Source organism: Rhinatrema bivittatum, chromosome 4, assembly GCF_901001135.1.
Source record: "Rhinatrema bivittatum chromosome 4, aRhiBiv1.1, whole genome shotgun sequence".
Lineage (NCBI taxonomy): Eukaryota > Metazoa > Chordata > Amphibia > Gymnophiona > Rhinatrematidae > Rhinatrema > Rhinatrema bivittatum.
In genome coordinates this window covers 112,245,540-112,263,328 of record NC_042618.1, presented here as the reverse complement: position 1 = coordinate 112,263,328, position 17,789 = coordinate 112,245,540, and the positions used below count along the sequence as shown (strand labels likewise).

At 44.6% G+C, this 17,789-nt stretch overlaps 1 protein-coding gene across 1 annotated transcript in view; it reads left to right on the top strand.

Annotated features, from left to right (window-relative positions):
* LOC115089362 (photoreceptor outer segment membrane glycoprotein 2-like) overlaps window positions 1-9,105 on the top strand; it is a 34,503-nt gene extending 25,398 nt beyond the window's left edge. Inside the window, exon 3 of the mRNA XM_029597451.1 lies at window positions 8,839-9,105. Within this exon, the coding sequence (XP_029453311.1) occupies window positions 8,839-9,105 (267 nt within the window). The remainder of the gene's footprint in view (window positions 1-8,838) is intronic.
* The last annotated feature ends 8,684 nt before the right edge of the window (window positions 9,106-17,789 follow it).

The following is a 17,789-nucleotide window of genomic DNA, read 5'->3' as shown; positions in this document are numbered from 1 at the left end:
TATGCAAATCAAGAGAACCTTTTGAGAAATACTGAACAGAGCCCATTGGAATGATTTATGTACACTATTCCTTTTTCAAATAGGGATACTGGGATTAAGCCCATCATTCAAAAACACACTGGCATATATTAGCTAGTGTTGGTCCCTTTGATGAGCCACTTATTTTTTGCGTTTAGGAAAAATAAAAACCTATGCAATTACCTTGGGTCTTTTATTTTACCATATGATGAATATTACCAGAATGGTAGTCAATCAGCATGTGGACACTACACTGTCTGTGCCCACTCTTTGAATATTTCAAGCTTTAATCATCCCACCCTGTCAAAACCTTATACTATTCCAAAAAATTCTGACTGTCAAACAAGTCAGGTTATTTATGCTATAATTTGTCCTTGCCAATTAATAATATAGGGCAGACAAAGAGCCAAATATGTTTTTGTAACACTGAACACCTTTAGTGGAGCACTGAGAGACATTGATTGAGAATTTAAAATTCTTTGTGATTAGTAAGGTTAGATTACATAGGGGAAGAGATATTTTGAGAATTTTGAAACAGAAGGAACGTCGTTTCATATTTCAATGGCTAGCTCCAGTCAGTAGCGCTGTTGGCGCTCGATGTGTGGGTTCCAATAAAGTTAAGTTGGCAGCCTTTAGTGCAAAACCGGGAAGAAAATGTATTTATATTCTTACTTCACTGTAAATAATTTAATGTATAAAAATTTCCTGCCTTTTGTTTTTTTGGGTTAAAATAATTTTCTGTATTTCTATTATGTTCCATCTTTCATTTTTATTTTTAAGGGTGCCCCTAGTGAAACCCCTGTACACAGTTGAAAGAATTTCTCCTTTTTGACTATCTGCAAATGGAACTGCAAGAAAACACCCTCAAGTTCAGCCTTTTGGGAATTTTTAAAAAAATGTTTCAAAAAAAAATGTTGATACATATGTATATTCTTTATTAACAAATCCCCCTGATGAAGCTGTTCCTGCGAAATGGTGGCCTCTGTTGGGGTACACTTTAGAAAATTATATATACATTTTGTCCATCATCTGAAGTTGACTGTCACAGTGTACCTAAAGGTACAAGTTGAGAAGTTACATGTATGATATCTTGGAGTCCTTATTGTAACAAATACCATTTATGGTTTTTATTTTGGTGTGAATTAGTTTTAGTATGCTGTGAGATTGGCATGGCTATATGGTATGTTTTCCTGACAGCTTTCTTAGATCGCCTACCTTCTTGTTATATGGTATGTTTGAAATATTTTTTAAGTGAATAGCTTGCATTCTAATAATCTGTGGTTTAAGGGTTGTGAGGGTTTTTGTGTACCAGGTCTATTACTTTAGAATGTTTTATTTATACAGATTTTTATATTCTGCTTTTTGCACTTTATTCAGCAATTCAAAGCAGATTACATTCAGGTACTGTAGGTATAGCAAATGTTGCTTACCTGTAACAGGTGTTCTCACAGGACAGCAGGATGTTAGTCCTCACATATGGGTGACATCACAGGATGGAGCCCAATCAAAGAACACTTCTGTCAAGGTTTCCAGAACTTTGATTGGCCCCTAACTGGGCATGCCAAGCATGGCACTAACCTTGCAGCCAGCAGGGGTCCCCCTTCAGTCTTGTTAAAAAGCTACAGGTAGTGCCGAAAATAAAAAAAAGAAAACGTTATGAACCCAACACCGCGGGGCGGCGGGTGGGTTTCGTGAGGACTAACATCCTGCTGTCCTGTGAGAACACCTGTTACATGTATGCAACATTTGCTTTCTCACAGGACAAGCAGGATGGTAATCCTCACATATGGGTGAGTACCGAGCTGAGGATGTCCGAGTATGCACCAAATGTACTCCGGTATGCAAGGCACTAGGCCTGGGATGAAATTTGGCCGAGGGCATCCTGAACTCCACCGGGCAGGCGGAAGGGTGTTGGTTGCGCAAGACTGACTGGCCAAAGATGGAATCTTGTCTTCCGGCTTTGTCTAAGCAATAGTGGGCTGTAAAGGTATGGAGAGAACTCCAGGTAGCAGCCCTGCAAATGTCAGGAAGCGGCACCGAGCGTAGGTGTGCTACTGAAGTCGCCATGGCCCTCACAGAATGTGCTTTAACACGGTCTTGAAGTGAAATGCCCGCTTGCTGATAGCAAAAGGATATGCAGTCCGCCAACCAGGAGGAGTGAGTGTTTACCCACAGGCTGCCCCAATTTGATAGGATGGAAAGAGACAAACAATTGAGTGCTTTTCCTGTGGGCAGCTGTACGGTCTAGGTAGAATGCTAGAGCCCATTTGCAGTCAAGGGTATGCAGAGCCTGTTCTCCTGGATTGGAATGGGACCTGGGAAAAAAGGTAGGTAGTATAATGGATTGATTGAGATGAAACTCCGAAACTACCTTAGGCAAGAATTTAGGGTGAGTGCGGAGTACTGCTCGGTCCTGCAGACGTTTAGTGTAAGGCGGATAGGTAACTAGAGCCTGTAATTCACTAACTCTGCGAGCGGAAGTGATTGCTAAAAGGAAAATCACTTTCCATGTGAGATATTGAAGATCACAGGATTGAAGAGGCTCGATTGGTGGTTTCATGAGCCGACCCATAACTAGGTTGAGGTCCCAAGAAGGGGCCGGAGGATGCAGAGGCGGCTTGAGGTGAAGCAAACCCTTCAAAAACGTGGTACGAGAGGTTGTACTGATATGGGAACATCCCCGACACCTTTATGGAAGGCGGCTACCGAACTGACATGCATCCTGATGGAGGAGGTTTTTAGACCAGACTCTGACAAGTGCCAGAGATAGTCCAGAAACTTTGTGATTGGACAGGTCAAGGGACTGAAAAGAGCACCATGATGTAAACCTGGTCCATTTGTAAGAATACGATTTTCTCAGGAGGATGAGAAAGTGGTGTGCAGTTGTGGAGTGCTGACACTGCAGCTGGTGTGCAAGAGACACGAGAGTGAGAGCTTACTGTGGAGGCAGAAAAGCCCTTGCTTGCAAGGTGTCCAAGTCTGCCCCAATGAACGATAAGGTTTGAGATGGGACTATGTAGGATTTGTCGTAGTTGACGAGAAATCCAAGTGAAATTATAGTGTGTAAAGTAAGATGTAGGGACGACAGAGCAGCTTGCTGAGTGGGAGCCCTGATTAACCAGTCATCTAGATAGGGGTAGACGTGAACACCTTGAGTCCTGAGGAAGGCTGCAACTACGACGAGGCATTTTGTGATGACTCGTGGTGCAGACGTGAGGCCAAATGGAAGCACTCGGTACTGATAGTGCTTGGGGCCTACTAGAAACCTCAGTTATTTGCGATAAGATGGAATTATCGTGATATGAGTGTATGCGTCCTGGAGATCTAGAGAGCAGAGCCAGTCTCCTCTTTGTAGAACAGAGCCCAAGGTTACCAATTGGAACTTCTCTCAGTGGAGGTACTTGTTGAGGGCACATAGATCCAGAATTGGACCAACGCCTCCCAATTTTTTCGGGATTAGAAAGTACCAGGAATAGAACCCTAAGCCATGCTGAGAGTAAGGTACTGGTTCTATTGCCTTGGACTGGAGGAGGAGGGAGACCTCCTGTTCCAGAAGGATGGAGTGATTGGATGTTCTCCACGTCGATAGAGGTGGGGAGTCCGGTAGAATGGAGAGAAAGTTCAGGCGATAACCTTGAGCATTATCACTAGGACCCATTGGTCTGAGGAGATTGAGTGCCACCTGTTGAAATGGCACAATCGACCTCCCACTGGTATGTGGGGCAATGGAAACTGGCTGCTGCTCTCTATGCAGGAGTCAAAAACCGGAAGCAGGGCTCGGCTGAGGAGCTGCTTGTGGTTTTTGTTTTCGTATCTGACGAGACTGGGCTTTTTGAAACGATCTCATAGAACGGGTTCTAGTTGGTGGCGGGTAGGACTTCTTTGGGCGGAAGAATGACTTCTTAGAGTCCTTCCGAAAGGGCTGTTTTGAAGAGTACTCAGAAGGCATCAGAGAGAGCTGTCTCAGGGCCTCATGATGGTCCTTGAGTTCCACCACCGTCCGTTGAATCTGCTCGCCAAACAGATTGTCTCCTACACAGGGCAGGTCAGACAATCTGTCCTGAACTTCAGAGTGAAGGTCGGAAGACTTGAGCCAGGCCCATCGTCTTGCCGAGATAGGAGCTGCAGATACCCTGGTAGCAGTGTCAAAGATGTTGTAAGATGATCTGATCTCATGCTTGCCTGCCTCAAAACCCTTGTTTACTAGGGTTTGGAGTTGATCTTGAAATTGCTGAGGCAAGGAGTCTTAAGTCTTGTATCTGCTTAAATAAGACCCTATTATATTGGGTCATATAGAGCTGATAAGAGGCAATTCTGGAGATGAGCATTGATCCCTGGAAGACACGGCGACCAATGGCATCTAGAAATTTTTGTTCCTTGCCTGGGGGAAAGGAAGTGTGAGGTTTTGATCTCCTTGCTCTTTTGTGGGCAGATTTGACAACCACAGATTGATGATCCAATTGAGGTTTGCGAAAGCCTGGAACTGACTGAACGAGATAGGTGGTGTCAACTTTCCTGTGGACTGGAGCAACAGAGCCAGGATGTTCCCAGTTCTTTTTGAGGAGATCCAGAAGAACCTGGTGGATAGGGATGGAGGTTATTTCCTTGGGAGCATCCAGGAATTGTAACAGCTCCATGATTTGATGCCTGTCATCTTGTTTAATCTGTAATTGAAAGGGAACCAATTCAGACATCTCCTTCACAAAATTTATGAAGGAAAGGTCCTCTGGAGGAGAACGCTTTCTGCTTTCAGTAGGTGAAGGTGGTGAAGGTGAATCATCAGGCCAGGTATCATAGGGATCAGCACCTGCTCCTCTAGGGACTAGAGGAGGATGGGGTGGTGGGATCCCTGAAGGTCCTGGTCAAGGCTCTGAAGGAATAACTGGAGGCACCGATGAGGGCATCAAAGGCACCTGTGCAGGCATCGATGGATGGCTTGGTGGTGCCGATGGACGAGTCGGCACCGATGGGTGGATCGGTGGCACCGAACATATCGGCATCGACGGCTGAGGCATCGGCAGAACTCTCGATGGAGGGATGTGGAATGGTGTTTCTTCTCCCGATGACAAAGCAAGCGGGGAGGGCACTGGAGCCATTGGTGACCCGGGGTCCATCGGTGGAAAAGTGGCCATAAGCGCTTCCATTCTCGAGAGCAGCAGTGCCAACGCTGCTGGAATCGGGTCAGTGGTCGGTTCCGCAATCGGTACCGGTGTCTGTGCCGGAGGAACCTGGAGTCGATTTATTTATTTATTTATTTTTAATTTTTATATACCGGAATTCCTGTATACAATACAAATCAATCCGGTTTACATGAAACAAACAGAATTGCCCAGGTCTGGGAGTTAGGACCGAGGTTTTTTTACAGAGAACATTAAACAATAACAATAACAATAAATATCAATAAATAACAATGAACCATTAACAATTTGCAGGTTAAACTTGAATTAATCATAAATTGAATTAAAATGAAGATGATTAGCAGGATATACGTTGCATATTATTAACTGTAAAACAAAATATTCCAAGTTCAATCAGAGTAGGGCGCTTAGTTACATTCTGGAGATTGGAACGCTTGCCTGAAGAGCCAGGTTTTTAACTTTTTTTTGAACTCTGGTTCAGGAGGCCATCGCCTCCTGAACCATCCAGTCCAGTTCTTCTCGGAGACCTGGAGCAAGTAGCCCCGGCTCTGGAACAGAAGAAGGAGGCAGAGGCATAGCCGGAGGGACCACCGTTAAAGGTGGAGTCGTGGCTCCTGATACCCTGTGGGGTGAGGGTTGCCTCGGTGACCCGGTCGCCGAAAAGGTCTGTGCCTTTTCTGGACGGGGCTTCTTCGACGGCGGCTCGGACGATGGCAAGGTCAATGATTTCGCTCCCTCGATTGTCCGAGACTTTCGATGCTGGTGGCGATATTTATCTCTACGATCCCCTCGGTCCTGAGGGGGAGTAGAGAGTGTGAAAGGCTGAGAAGTCATCGATGCCGGACAGTCACCGGCCGGAGGTTGATGCTGGCGTGATGATGATGATGGTGCCGGTTCCAACAACATCGATGCAATGGACGGCGTCGGGGTTTGAGCACGGAAGAGAAGTTCCAACTTCTCCATTCTAGCCTTGCAACCTTTTGGTGTCATAAGGGCACATTTGGTGAAGGTTAGGACATCGTGCTCACATCCGAGACACATTACACAGATTTTGTGAGGGTCTGTGTTGGACATGGTGCGATTACAGTTCAGGCACCGGCGGAACCCCGACGCCATGGCCATGAAAAAATTGAGCTGCGGTACGGTCGACGGCCAGTAGGCCGCGAGGGCCAAAGTCGACGGTAATCGACGGAAAACGGGTAAAAAAATTTACCGGAGTACCGCGGCTTGAAAAAGTTGAAGGAGGGACCCCTGTGGGGTAAATTAAATTTTAGTAATTCTGTGAGTAAAATTCCTGTCAGGAATCTCTGCAGAGCTCCTTAACCGCATGGCTACTGCTGCACAGAAAAAAGAAGACTGAAGGGGGACCCCTGCTGGCTGCAGGGTTACTGCCATGCTGGGCATACCCAGTAGGGGCCAGTCAAAGTTCTGGAAACTTTGACAGAAGTGTTCCGTGATTGGGCTCCATCCTGTGATGTCACCCATATGTGAGGACTACCATCCTGCTTGTCCTGTGAGAATTCCCTATTCCCAGAAGACTTTGTGTCAAGATGTCCAAAATATTGATTTATGACATACAATAAAGATGTTCTATATTGTTAGAAAGATTGATTCCCTTTTACTTTTGTTTCATGATATTTCTGTTTTTCCATTCTTGAACAATATACACTGTCTGACTTTTTGCAACTTCCAACTGCACATTTCTATTTATACTTTTTGATCACTTTTTTCTGTCTGTGTTCTGTATGTGTGACCTAGGTGAGGTATTTTACTAGCATATAGTTTCTGTGTAGGGATCAATGGAAGCCTGTGATGTTTTGCTTTTCTAATAGGTGGTGTTTTGGTTTTTAGGATCTGGAGTAATATTTGCAATGTTGCCTTTTCTTAGGTAGGGTTTTTACTGTTTGAGTGCTAGCAGTTAGTGCTGTTTTGATTCAGGAGGGTTTACTATAATTCAGTTCACTCAGGACTTTCTGAAGACAAAGCCCACACCCAACATGCATTACAATAACTTAATACCATATGCATTCCAAGTGTATTTTTTGCTTTTTGCTGCGTTTTCTGGTTGACACACAACAATGCATGTAAAAATAATATATATGTTGTTGTGATATCTTTACCTCAGAAGACTATTTTGAATGACCTTTTTCATGTAAAATTAGTTATTATAAATGCAGAATTTGTAATTGTGGGTGGTGAGGGCAGAGGGGTGTGGGCACAAGGCTGTACAGGGCCTAGTCTGTCTTATGCCTTTACAACGGCTCGGAGAGAATCCACCACTATTCACCCATCTCCCACTTCTCCAGGGGGAAAATGCTGGGGAAGGTGGGAGGCAAGTCTTAGGGTTCCTGGGAGAATGGCAGGTTTGCCAGCTTCCTAGAAACATTATCACTCTGCCACTCCTCTGGGAAATCTGACCCCTTCTTTCTCCCTTCTGCAATATTTCAAATCACTAAAAGGGCCAGACTGCATAGAGACTCCCCTCTTGATTTGACCTGTGCCATTCCCTGGCGGATTGAGGTCAGGTGGGGCTGGGGGAAGCGCAGTCTCATCCCTCGCCTCAGGCAGCAGATTCTCTTGAGTTGCCCCTGCATAGTTGTTTGTTTATTTATTTATTTATACATTTTTATATACCGGTATTAGTTGTGGACATCATACCAGTTTACATTGAACAAAATTAGGCTTGGAAGTTACATGTTAACAGGGAAAAACAGAACTGGGAGGGGGGTAACAAGAAGCAGCTATGAAGATTAACAGAACAACTGGTTATGTAGTTGAGTTGCAGCTAATATAGGCAACTCTGATCCTAGAGATCTGGTTTTCAAGATATAGACAATCAATATGCATAAGATATATTTGCATGCATTGCCTCCATTGTATGCAAACATACCCCATGCATATTCATTGTGGATGTCCTGAAACCCAGACCAGTTTGTGGCATTCCAGGACTGGAGTTGCCTACCACTGCACTAATGCTTCAAATATTTCATCCCCAACCACTTTGTCATTCATTCTGAAAGTTTCAGCACTCAGCATTGAATCATTTCAGTAAAATCACTGTGAGGTTGCGCTTCTGCTATCTCTTCGCTTTGCAACTGCGGATTTTCTGTGTTATTGTATACACTCAAAGTCTGTTACTGCTTTAGCCTCCACCATACACCTCTGGCCTTTCTCCTTTCATTAACATACCTGAAACAATTCTTGTCATTTCATTTTACCTCCTTAGCTATCTTTTTTCCCCAATCCCATCTTTGCTATCCTATTTTCCCTGCTTCTTTCAGCTTTACCAAATATTCTTTTGGTAAAGCTGAAAGAGTAGGGAAAATAGCAACAAGGAGTACCTACCTATCTTTTCAATTTGATATACTATTCTTCCTAATCATTACAGAACAATCAGTGACCTTTTACCACTCACCATGAGAATATAATTTTTTAGAAAATGGCAATATGCCAATTTTTGGATTAAAAATAAAGATTCAGCATTGTGATCCAATAGCAGGCTGGCAGAATTTCTAGTCAATGTGTGAAATATGTATTTGTAGGTACTCTCAAAAAGAGTCTCAGGTACATACCAAGTGCAAAATGTAGTTTGTATGATCAGCTGTGCAGTATTGATGATTTGTTGCAGGTGTGAGGACTAAACTTCAGGCCTAGGTTTAATTCTTCAATATTTTTTCTATAGTTATCCGTTTTGATGGGAGTCCGTTACTTACAAACAGCGATGGAGAACGTACTCCTTCAAGGGGACCCAGAATGTGAATCTGATGGCTGGTTACTGGAGAACAGCTGTGTGGAGACAGCAAAACACAACCTCAGAATCATTAAGAACCTGGGCAAAGCCAACCAGATCTCTACAGTCTCTGGGATAAATGATCCTAATGTGGACATCCAAGCAGCAAACTATGGGCCAGATGATGTTCCGCCAAGCTCCATTCCTACTGTAAGCTAAGACTGACCAATGCTTGAAGATCAGTTATTCTCCCTCACTGAAGAGCAAACTTTGACCATTATCCAGAAATAGCAACATTTTCTGTATGAGACATAAATGGATTCTCTATCCATGGAGCTGAATACTTGGCAGAAGAAAATGATTCCTTACCTGCTAATTTTCGTTCCTGTAGTACCATGGATCAGTCCAGACAGTGGGTTATATCCCCCGACCAGCAGATGGAGTCAGAACAGAGTTTGAGAGCGTCAGCATATGGAGTAGTGCACCCTCTGCTGGAGCTCAGTATTACGCATAGCAAAGCCCAAAAGCAAAAAACACAACATTTTGGATCCAGAACCGTTCCCAAAGAGGAACAGAGAAAGATATAAGTAAACAAACTGTCAACGGGACCAGCAACAGTCAACTTGTGAGGAGCTGTGAACAGTAACACTAATCAGAGACAAACAGAATGAAAGATACCTGGAAGAATCCGAGCAGGACCTAATGAAACCTCTAGTGGCGGGCGTCTGGACTGATCCATGGTACTACAGGAACGAAAATTAGCAGGTAAGGAATAATTTTCTTTTCCCTGTACGTACCTGGATCAGTCCAGACAGTGGGATGTACCCAAGCTTCCCTAAACCGGGTGGGGTCCTGAGAGACCTGCTCGGAGAACCTGATCGCCAAAAGAACCCGTGCCCTGAGGCGCCAGGTATAGTCTGTAATGTCTGGAAAAAGTGTGCAACGACTTCCATGTCACCGCACGGCAGATTTCCTGGGAGGAAACAGAGCGAGATTCCGCCCAGGACGCCGCTTGGGATCGCGTGGAATGAGCTGAGACGCTGCGAGGCGGCACCCGCCCCGCCGCAATGTAAGCAGAAGAGATGGCGTCCTTTATCCAGCGAGCAATAGTCATCTTGGATGCCTGAGAACCTCTCCTTGGTCCTGACCAGAGGACAAACAAATGATCAGATACCCGGAAGTCATTGGTAACCTCCAGGTAGCGGAGCAGTACACGCTTGACGTCCAGGAGCCGGAGAGACCGGGGTTCCTCTGGAGTAAACGCTGGAAGCTCCACCGTTTGATTGACGTGGAAGGCCGAGACCACCTTTGGTAGGAAGGATGGCACCGTACGAAGGGAGTCGGAGAAACGCAGATAAGGGTCTCGGCAGGACAAGGCTTGAAGTTCTGAAATCCGGCGAGCAGAAGAGATGGCTACCAGGAAAACTGTCTTGAGGGTCAGGTCCTTGAGGGAGGACCCCCTCAGGGGTTCAAAAGGAGGGCCCGACAGCATGTACAGCACCAAGTTGAGACTCCAAGAAGGGAAAGGATCCCTGACCGGTGGCCGCAGGTGTTTGGCACCCTTCAGAAAACATGCGATATCCAGCTGAAGGGGTAGAGAGCAGTCCTTCTGTACCAAGACATTCAAGGCCGCCACCTGAACCCAGAGCGAATTATAGGCGAGACCCTTATCCAGACCATCCTGTAGGAAATGAAGGATCAGCGGAACAGTCGCCTCCATGGTTTGGAATCCGCGGTCGGAACACCATGCTTCGAAGACTTTCCAAACTCGGACATAAGCGACGGAGGTCGAAGGCTTGCGGGAACGAAGCATCGTTGAGATCATTGTCTCTGGGTAGCCTCTGTGGTGGAGACGGCGCCGTTCAAAAGCCAGGCCGCAAGACAGAAGAGTTCTGCCTGCTCGAAAAATACCGGACCCTGGCGCAGAAGATGAGGAAGATGGGACAGGCGAAGTGGGCCGTCCACCGTCATCTGAAGTAGATCTGCGAACCATGGCCAACGGGGCCATTCCGGGGCGACGAGAATTACAGTCCCTCGATGATGTTCTAACTTGCGGAGAACCTTGCCGACCAGAGGCCAAGGAGGAAACACATAGAGCAGTTGATCCGACGGCCACGGAAGGGCGAGGGCATCCACCCCCTCCGCGCCGCACTCTCTTCTGCGGCTGAAGAAGCGTGGAGCCTTGGTGTTGAGAGAGGTCGCCATTAGATCGAGGCGTGGAGTCCCCCAACGACGGATGATGAGATGCATTGCCTCGTCGGAGAGAGCCCACTCGCCGGGGTCTAGCTGTTGATGACTCAGGAAGTCTGCCTGAACGTTGTCCACCCCTGCGATGTGAGAGGCCGCTATCCGGACGAGATTGCTCTCCGCCCACTCCATCAGGGGAGTAGACTCGAGGGAGACATGCTTGCTTCTTGTCCCCCCTTGCCGATTGATGTAGGCCACTGTGGTGGCATTGTCCGAGAGGATCCTCACCTCCCTGTGTCACACCAGGGGAAGAAAACGCTGGAGAGCGAAACGCACGGCTCTCGTTTCTAGGCGATTGATCGGCCACTTTGCCTCCTCTGGCGTCCAAGTCCCTTGAGTGGCGCTTCTTTCGTAGATGGCGCCCCATCCCGCGAGGCTGGCATCGGTGGTCACCACCACCCAATTGGGAACCTCGAGCGAGACTCCCCGAGCCAGATGCGAGGGGACAAGCCACCAATTCAGGCTTTTCCTGGCTAATGGTGGAAGCGGCAGGATCACCTGATACTCTTGGGAGACTGGTTTCCAGCGGGATAGTAGGGACACCTGCAGTGGACGCAGGTGTGCAAACGCCCAGGGTACCATGTCGATGGTGGAGGCCATTACTCCCAGGAGTTGCAGATAATTCCAGGCGGTTGGCTCTTCCAGAGCCGAAAACCGAAGCACGTGCTCTCTCAGGGCTTGCGCCTTGTCCTGGCGCAGGAACACCATCCCCCGCCGGGTATCGAAGCTCGCCCCTAAGAAATCCAGATGTTGCGAGGGCACAAGGGAACTCTTTGGAAGGTTCACCACCCAGCCCAGAGAGCGTAGGAATTGTACTACTCTGGCCACTGAAGTCTGACCATGTGAGAAGGACTTCGCTCGAATCAGCCAGTCGTCTAGATACGGATGTACTAGGATACCCTCCTTGCGGAGGGCCGCCGCCACCACTACTATGATCTTTGTGAAGGTCCGAGGTGCGGTCGCCAAACCGAAGGGAAGCGCCTTGAACTGAAAAGGTTGACTGAGAATCTTGAAGTGAAGATACCGCCGGTGAGCCGGCAGGATGGGAATATGCAAGTACGCTTCCGAGAGGTCCAGTGAAGCGAGGAATTCTCCTTTGTGCACTGCGGCAATCACTGATCGGAGAGTCTCCATGCGGAATCGGGTGATCCTGAGGGCCTTGTTTACCTCAAGTCCAGGATGGGGCGAAAGGAACCATCCTTTTTGGGAACGATGAAGTAAATGGAATAGTGGCCTCACACCTCGAGGACCGTGGCATGTCAGCACCGGGAAAAAGAAAAGCCTCGGGGGGGCCAAAGACGAGCTAGTGCCGCGGCCTGGAAATGGCCCTAACAACCCGCCGAAGGGGTCCAGTAACTGCGGGGGAAAACCCCCGTTTTAGTTGAGCACACACCCACGGGCGGAGCTTACGAACTGCGGGACCCCCAACGACGTGTGGAGCGGCCGGAACCACCAGCATCCACGGGGCACCACCAAAAGGAAGCAAACCTGTGGAGAAAGAAATTCAAAAAACTTCCACTTACCCCAACGGAAGAGGAAAGGAGTACAGAATAGAGAAGGCAAAGCCACAGACACATGCCGCCTCAAAAATTGAAAAAAAATTTTTTTTTTTTTAAACTTTAAGGATCCAAATTGAAGAGAAACATATGACAGGGAAATACTGTGGAGAAAAAGAAAGAAATAACTAAAAATGAAGAAACCCTGGTCAATCTGGGGGAGCTAGTGGATCCCCCCACTCGCATCTGCTGGAGTCAGAAGAATACTGAGCTCCAGCAGAGGGTGCACTACTCTATATGCTGATGCTCTCAAACTCTGTTCTGACTCCATCTGCTGGTCGGGGGATATAACCCACTGTCTGGACTGATCCAGGTACGTACAGGGAACTAACTCCTATATGCTCTGCTATTTGTTCAGTATCACAAAGATGAAACAATTGAAGTAGTTGCTAAACGCGATCAGCCCAGAGTCTATCAAAACTTCTTTTTTTAAACATTCACAGTATGTAAGAGGAAATACCATGTATCTCAACCTGATGTCCTTAGACCACATACCCATGTCACTTTTATGATTCTGATATGAAGAGCCTGATGTACTATTTTTCTCCATAGAAACAAAAATAGAAAAACCTTTTAGCACATCTGATCCACAAAATTAAAACAACACAAAATTAAAACAAATATGGCTCCATATGTTGTGTTGGTACTAACCGAATAATATAATGTGACCTGCAGATGGAAGCAGTTATTTTCTCTTTGTATATCATAATTTGTTTCAGAAGCTGACAGTTTAATAGATGAGGATGCAAGTAAAAATATTTCAAGCAAACCATGTTGAAATAATCATGGTTCACTGACAGAGCAGGCTGGGACTTGGTATAGAACCCTAAGTGTCTATGTTCACATAGAGAGATTATTGAAGAAAGCATTTTTGTACATTAAAAAAAACAAACATCTTGTTCTGTGCAATATATATTTAGGAAAAATTCAAGAAGTCCATCCCAGACTACACCTTAGTAAATGTAAATTTTCTGGTTGCGGACTCTCTGCAAGTAAATGAAGAAAAGAAGTTCTTGACATGGAAACCCAGTGGGAAAAAAATGAAAAAATATAGGCAACACAATGACGTTACCACATTGTCAACTCACCATGGATTGTGGTTGATGTAACTCAATACGTTTCTTGAAGATTACAACTTATACTTCAACATGAAATGCCCCTTTAAACTGTTTAGTGGACTGAAGCCTTTTTATAAATATATAAGCTATTACAGTGTATTGAGTTGCTTAACAATAAATGTATAAACCAGTTGAAAAAAAGATTTTAAAATGTCAGCCATATTGCCTTCAGTGTCGATACATTCTAACACTTATAACTTGTACTATGAGTACTAGTACAGTTCTGTACTTTCTGGCTCATCATTAGGAATGGTAGAGTGAAAATTAATTAATAGAAAAAAAGCTACAGAAACTTACAGATTCATATTCAAATGACAATGTCCAATAAACTATGCATTTATGTATTGTAGGATTTCTCTTTTAACTTTATTTAAACAACCGGCAGACAAAACAACTGAAAACAAAATATCTAGCAGTGCTATACAATACATCTTCGCTAGACATAGGCATCCTATCCCTTACTTAAAAATAGAAGAATAATTTCCCCTCCTTTCAAATGCTTAGTGCCCAAGCATGTTATTTTGAACATCAGATATTCCAGCGGATGTTAACCCCCCTCCCCCTCTCTTACAAGTGCCACCAATAAGGCCTCCACATCCTATTACAAAGAAAAGATTTCTTGTGCAAAGCAAATATTATTTCAATTACTGAAATATCCTGAACCTGCTTGTATGAATGAAAGAGCAAGGGTTGTGTTTTCCAGTATGTGTCAATTTTCAAGTATGTGGAGGAGATGATTTCCTAGCTTACGCAAGGAACTGGCAAGCACCACAACAGACCAAAGCCCCAGAACCACTCAGCATGCCATTATATTCAACCTTGGTCCAGTATTCCTCTACTATTGAACATGGCCACCATAATCCCTCCAACAACGACGTGATGCCCCTGGGAGAACTTAGCATAATGCAGAGGATATCTAATGATTCTTTTAACCAGTTTGTACATCAGTTCCATCCTGCACGTTGATATTTTATGTACTTTCCAGATGCCAGCCCCCAATCTTTAGCTGTTGAGTATCCAGATCAGTATCCCATTGCTCTATCAGTTTGGCATTGGACTCCCTTTCCTCTTGCATTCCAATAATTGCCCAATATAGCTATACTCCTCTTTCCTATACCTACTGTCAAAAACACTTGCTCTACTTTAAAGGGTGTCCATTTCACCCCTTCCATTTGAGTCATCTGGGCCTTGAGTCTGTCATAACTGCCCTTAGACCCATCTTCCAAGTCATATTCAATTTGCAAAGAACAAAATTGCTGAACATATAGATAAGCATAGTGTTATGGGACAAAGCCAACATGGATTTAGCCAAGGGAAGTCTTGCCTCACGAATTTGCTACATTTTTAGAGAGTATAAATAAACATGTGGATAAACATGAACCAGCTGATATAATGTACCTGGATTTCCAGAAAGCATTTGACAAAGTCCCTCATGAAAGACTTCTTAGGAAATTAAAAAGTCATGGGATAGGGGGCAGTGTCCTATTATGGATTGCCAACTGGTTAAAAGATAGAAAACAGAGATTAGGGCTAAATGGTAAATTTTCCCAATGGAAAAAGGTGAATACTGGAGTGCCTGCCCCAGGGATCTGTTCTGGGACCACTGCTTTTTAATATATTTATAAATGACCTGGAAATGGGAACAAGTGAGGTGATCAAATTTGCAGATTGACACAAAATTATTCAAAGTGGTTAAATCACAAAAGGATTGTGAGAAATTGCAAGACACATTGCAAAACTGAGAGTCTGGGCATGCAAATAGCAAATGAAATTTTATGTGGACAAATGCAAAGTGATGCACTTAGGGAAGAGTAACCCAAATTATAGCTACAAAATGCAAGGTTCCACATTAGGAGTCACCACTCGGGAAAAGGATCTAGGTATCATTGTTGAAAATATGTTGCAATCTTCTGCTCAGTGTGCAGCAGTAGGTAAGAAAGCAAATAGAATGTTAGGGATTATTAGGAAAGGAATGGAGAATAAAACGGAATATCATAATGCCTCTGTATTGCTCCATGGTGCAACCTCATCTTGAGTATTGTGTGCAGTTTTGGTCACCAAATCTCAAGAAATATATATAGCAGTATTAAAAAAGGACAGAGAAAGGCGACCAAGATGATAAAGGAGATGGAACAATTCCCCTATGAAGAACAGCTATAAAGAGGTTAGGACTCTTCACTTTGGAGAAGAAATGGCTGAGGGGAGATATGACAGAGGTCTATAAAATATTGAGTGGAATGGAACAAGTAAACAATTAGTTGTTTACTCTTTTGAAAATTACAAAGACCAGGGGACACACAATGAAGTTACTAGGTAATACATTTAAAACTAGTAAGAGAAAATACTTTTTTTTACTCAACACATAATTAAGCTCTGGAATTCATTATCAGAGGATGTGGTGAAAGCTATTAGTGTAGCTGTGTTTAAAAAAGGTTTAAACAAGTTCCTGGATGAAAAGTCCATGAACCATTATTAAGGTAGCGTTGCAGAAATCTGCCTATTTTTGAGGTAAGCAGCTTGGATTCTATCTACCCCTTGGGATCCTGCTAGATACTTGTGACCTGGCTTGGCCACTGTTGGAAACAGGATACTGGGCTTGATGGACCCTTGGTCTGACCAAGTATGGCAAGTCTTATGTTCTTATGTAAATCTTCAAAGGAACACCAACCCTCTTCGTCCCACATCTGTCCTAAATATCTTAACCCCAGTTTCTACCAATTGCAAAAGTCTGCATGAAAAGAGTTTATTGAAAGGGAAGAGTTTTCCACAGCACAGCTATCGGTGTATGAAGATTTATGACCACTCTCATCCCCTTATACATTGTTTGCCAATTCCTAAGAGAGTGCACAATTATAGGACAGAAATCTGTAACCCTCCTTACTTGTGCTGACGTGGCAGGCTTATATGGCAATAATGCTATATCTATTCAGCCCACCACGCCTGCATTTCAGTGAATACCAAGATTGTGAACAATGCCAATCTGTGCTTTGAGACTTACAAGTTGCAAGGCCTAATAATACCCCAAAAAAAGGGCACACCATCCTGCCACCGTTTTTAGATTTTCATAGCACACTCGGTTTCACCCTGGGAGCCTTCCCCTGTCAAATAAACTGAGAAAGCTGCCCATTGAGATTGTCAAAGAATTTGCTAGGCAAATCCAGAGGAGCATGCTTTAACAGATATATAAGCCTAGGCAGAATATTCATTTTAAATATCCCTATGCAATCCACCCAACTGATCAAGATCCAGGCCTACTTCCCCAGGTCTTCCAGTATTTTATTATATACAGAAGCATAATTCATCCTATATAAATCTGACCGCTTGTATGGAATATAAATCCCCAAGTATTTAAAAACCTCCTGTACCACTTTGAAGTGCCATAAGCACCCCGGCACGCGTATTCAGTGATTCCACCAGCTAGAAATAATTCCAACTTCTGATAATTGATCTTGTAGCCAGAAACCACTCCATATTCCTCTAGAACCCTGGGCACTACATGAGCCACATCTGTGAGATATAGCAACATGTCATCAGCGAGTAAGGAGATCTTGTGATCCTTGCCAAAAAGGTGATATCTTCTGATTTGTATATCATTCCATATTGTCTGGGCCAGTACCTCTATTGAAAGATCAAACAGCAGCGATAACAATGGACATCCCTACTTAGTCCACTGCCATATTGGAAATTCCTGAGTTAAAGAACCATTCGTCAAAACCTTAGCTATGGTGTATGTGTAAAGTCATTGGATCCAATTCATAAATTCAATATCTATATGCAAAGCATGTAATGTCGCAAAGAGAAAGGACCGGTGTAGTCTATCAAAGGCCTTTTTGGCATCCAATGACACTACCAGGCCCGGAATCCTGAACTTTCGAGCAAGGAAGATTATTTGAAAAGTCCTCCTAGTGTTAGCGGTAGAGAGTCTCCCGATTTGATCAGTTTTCATTAGTTGGGGCAGTATATTTTCTAATCTTAATTGCAT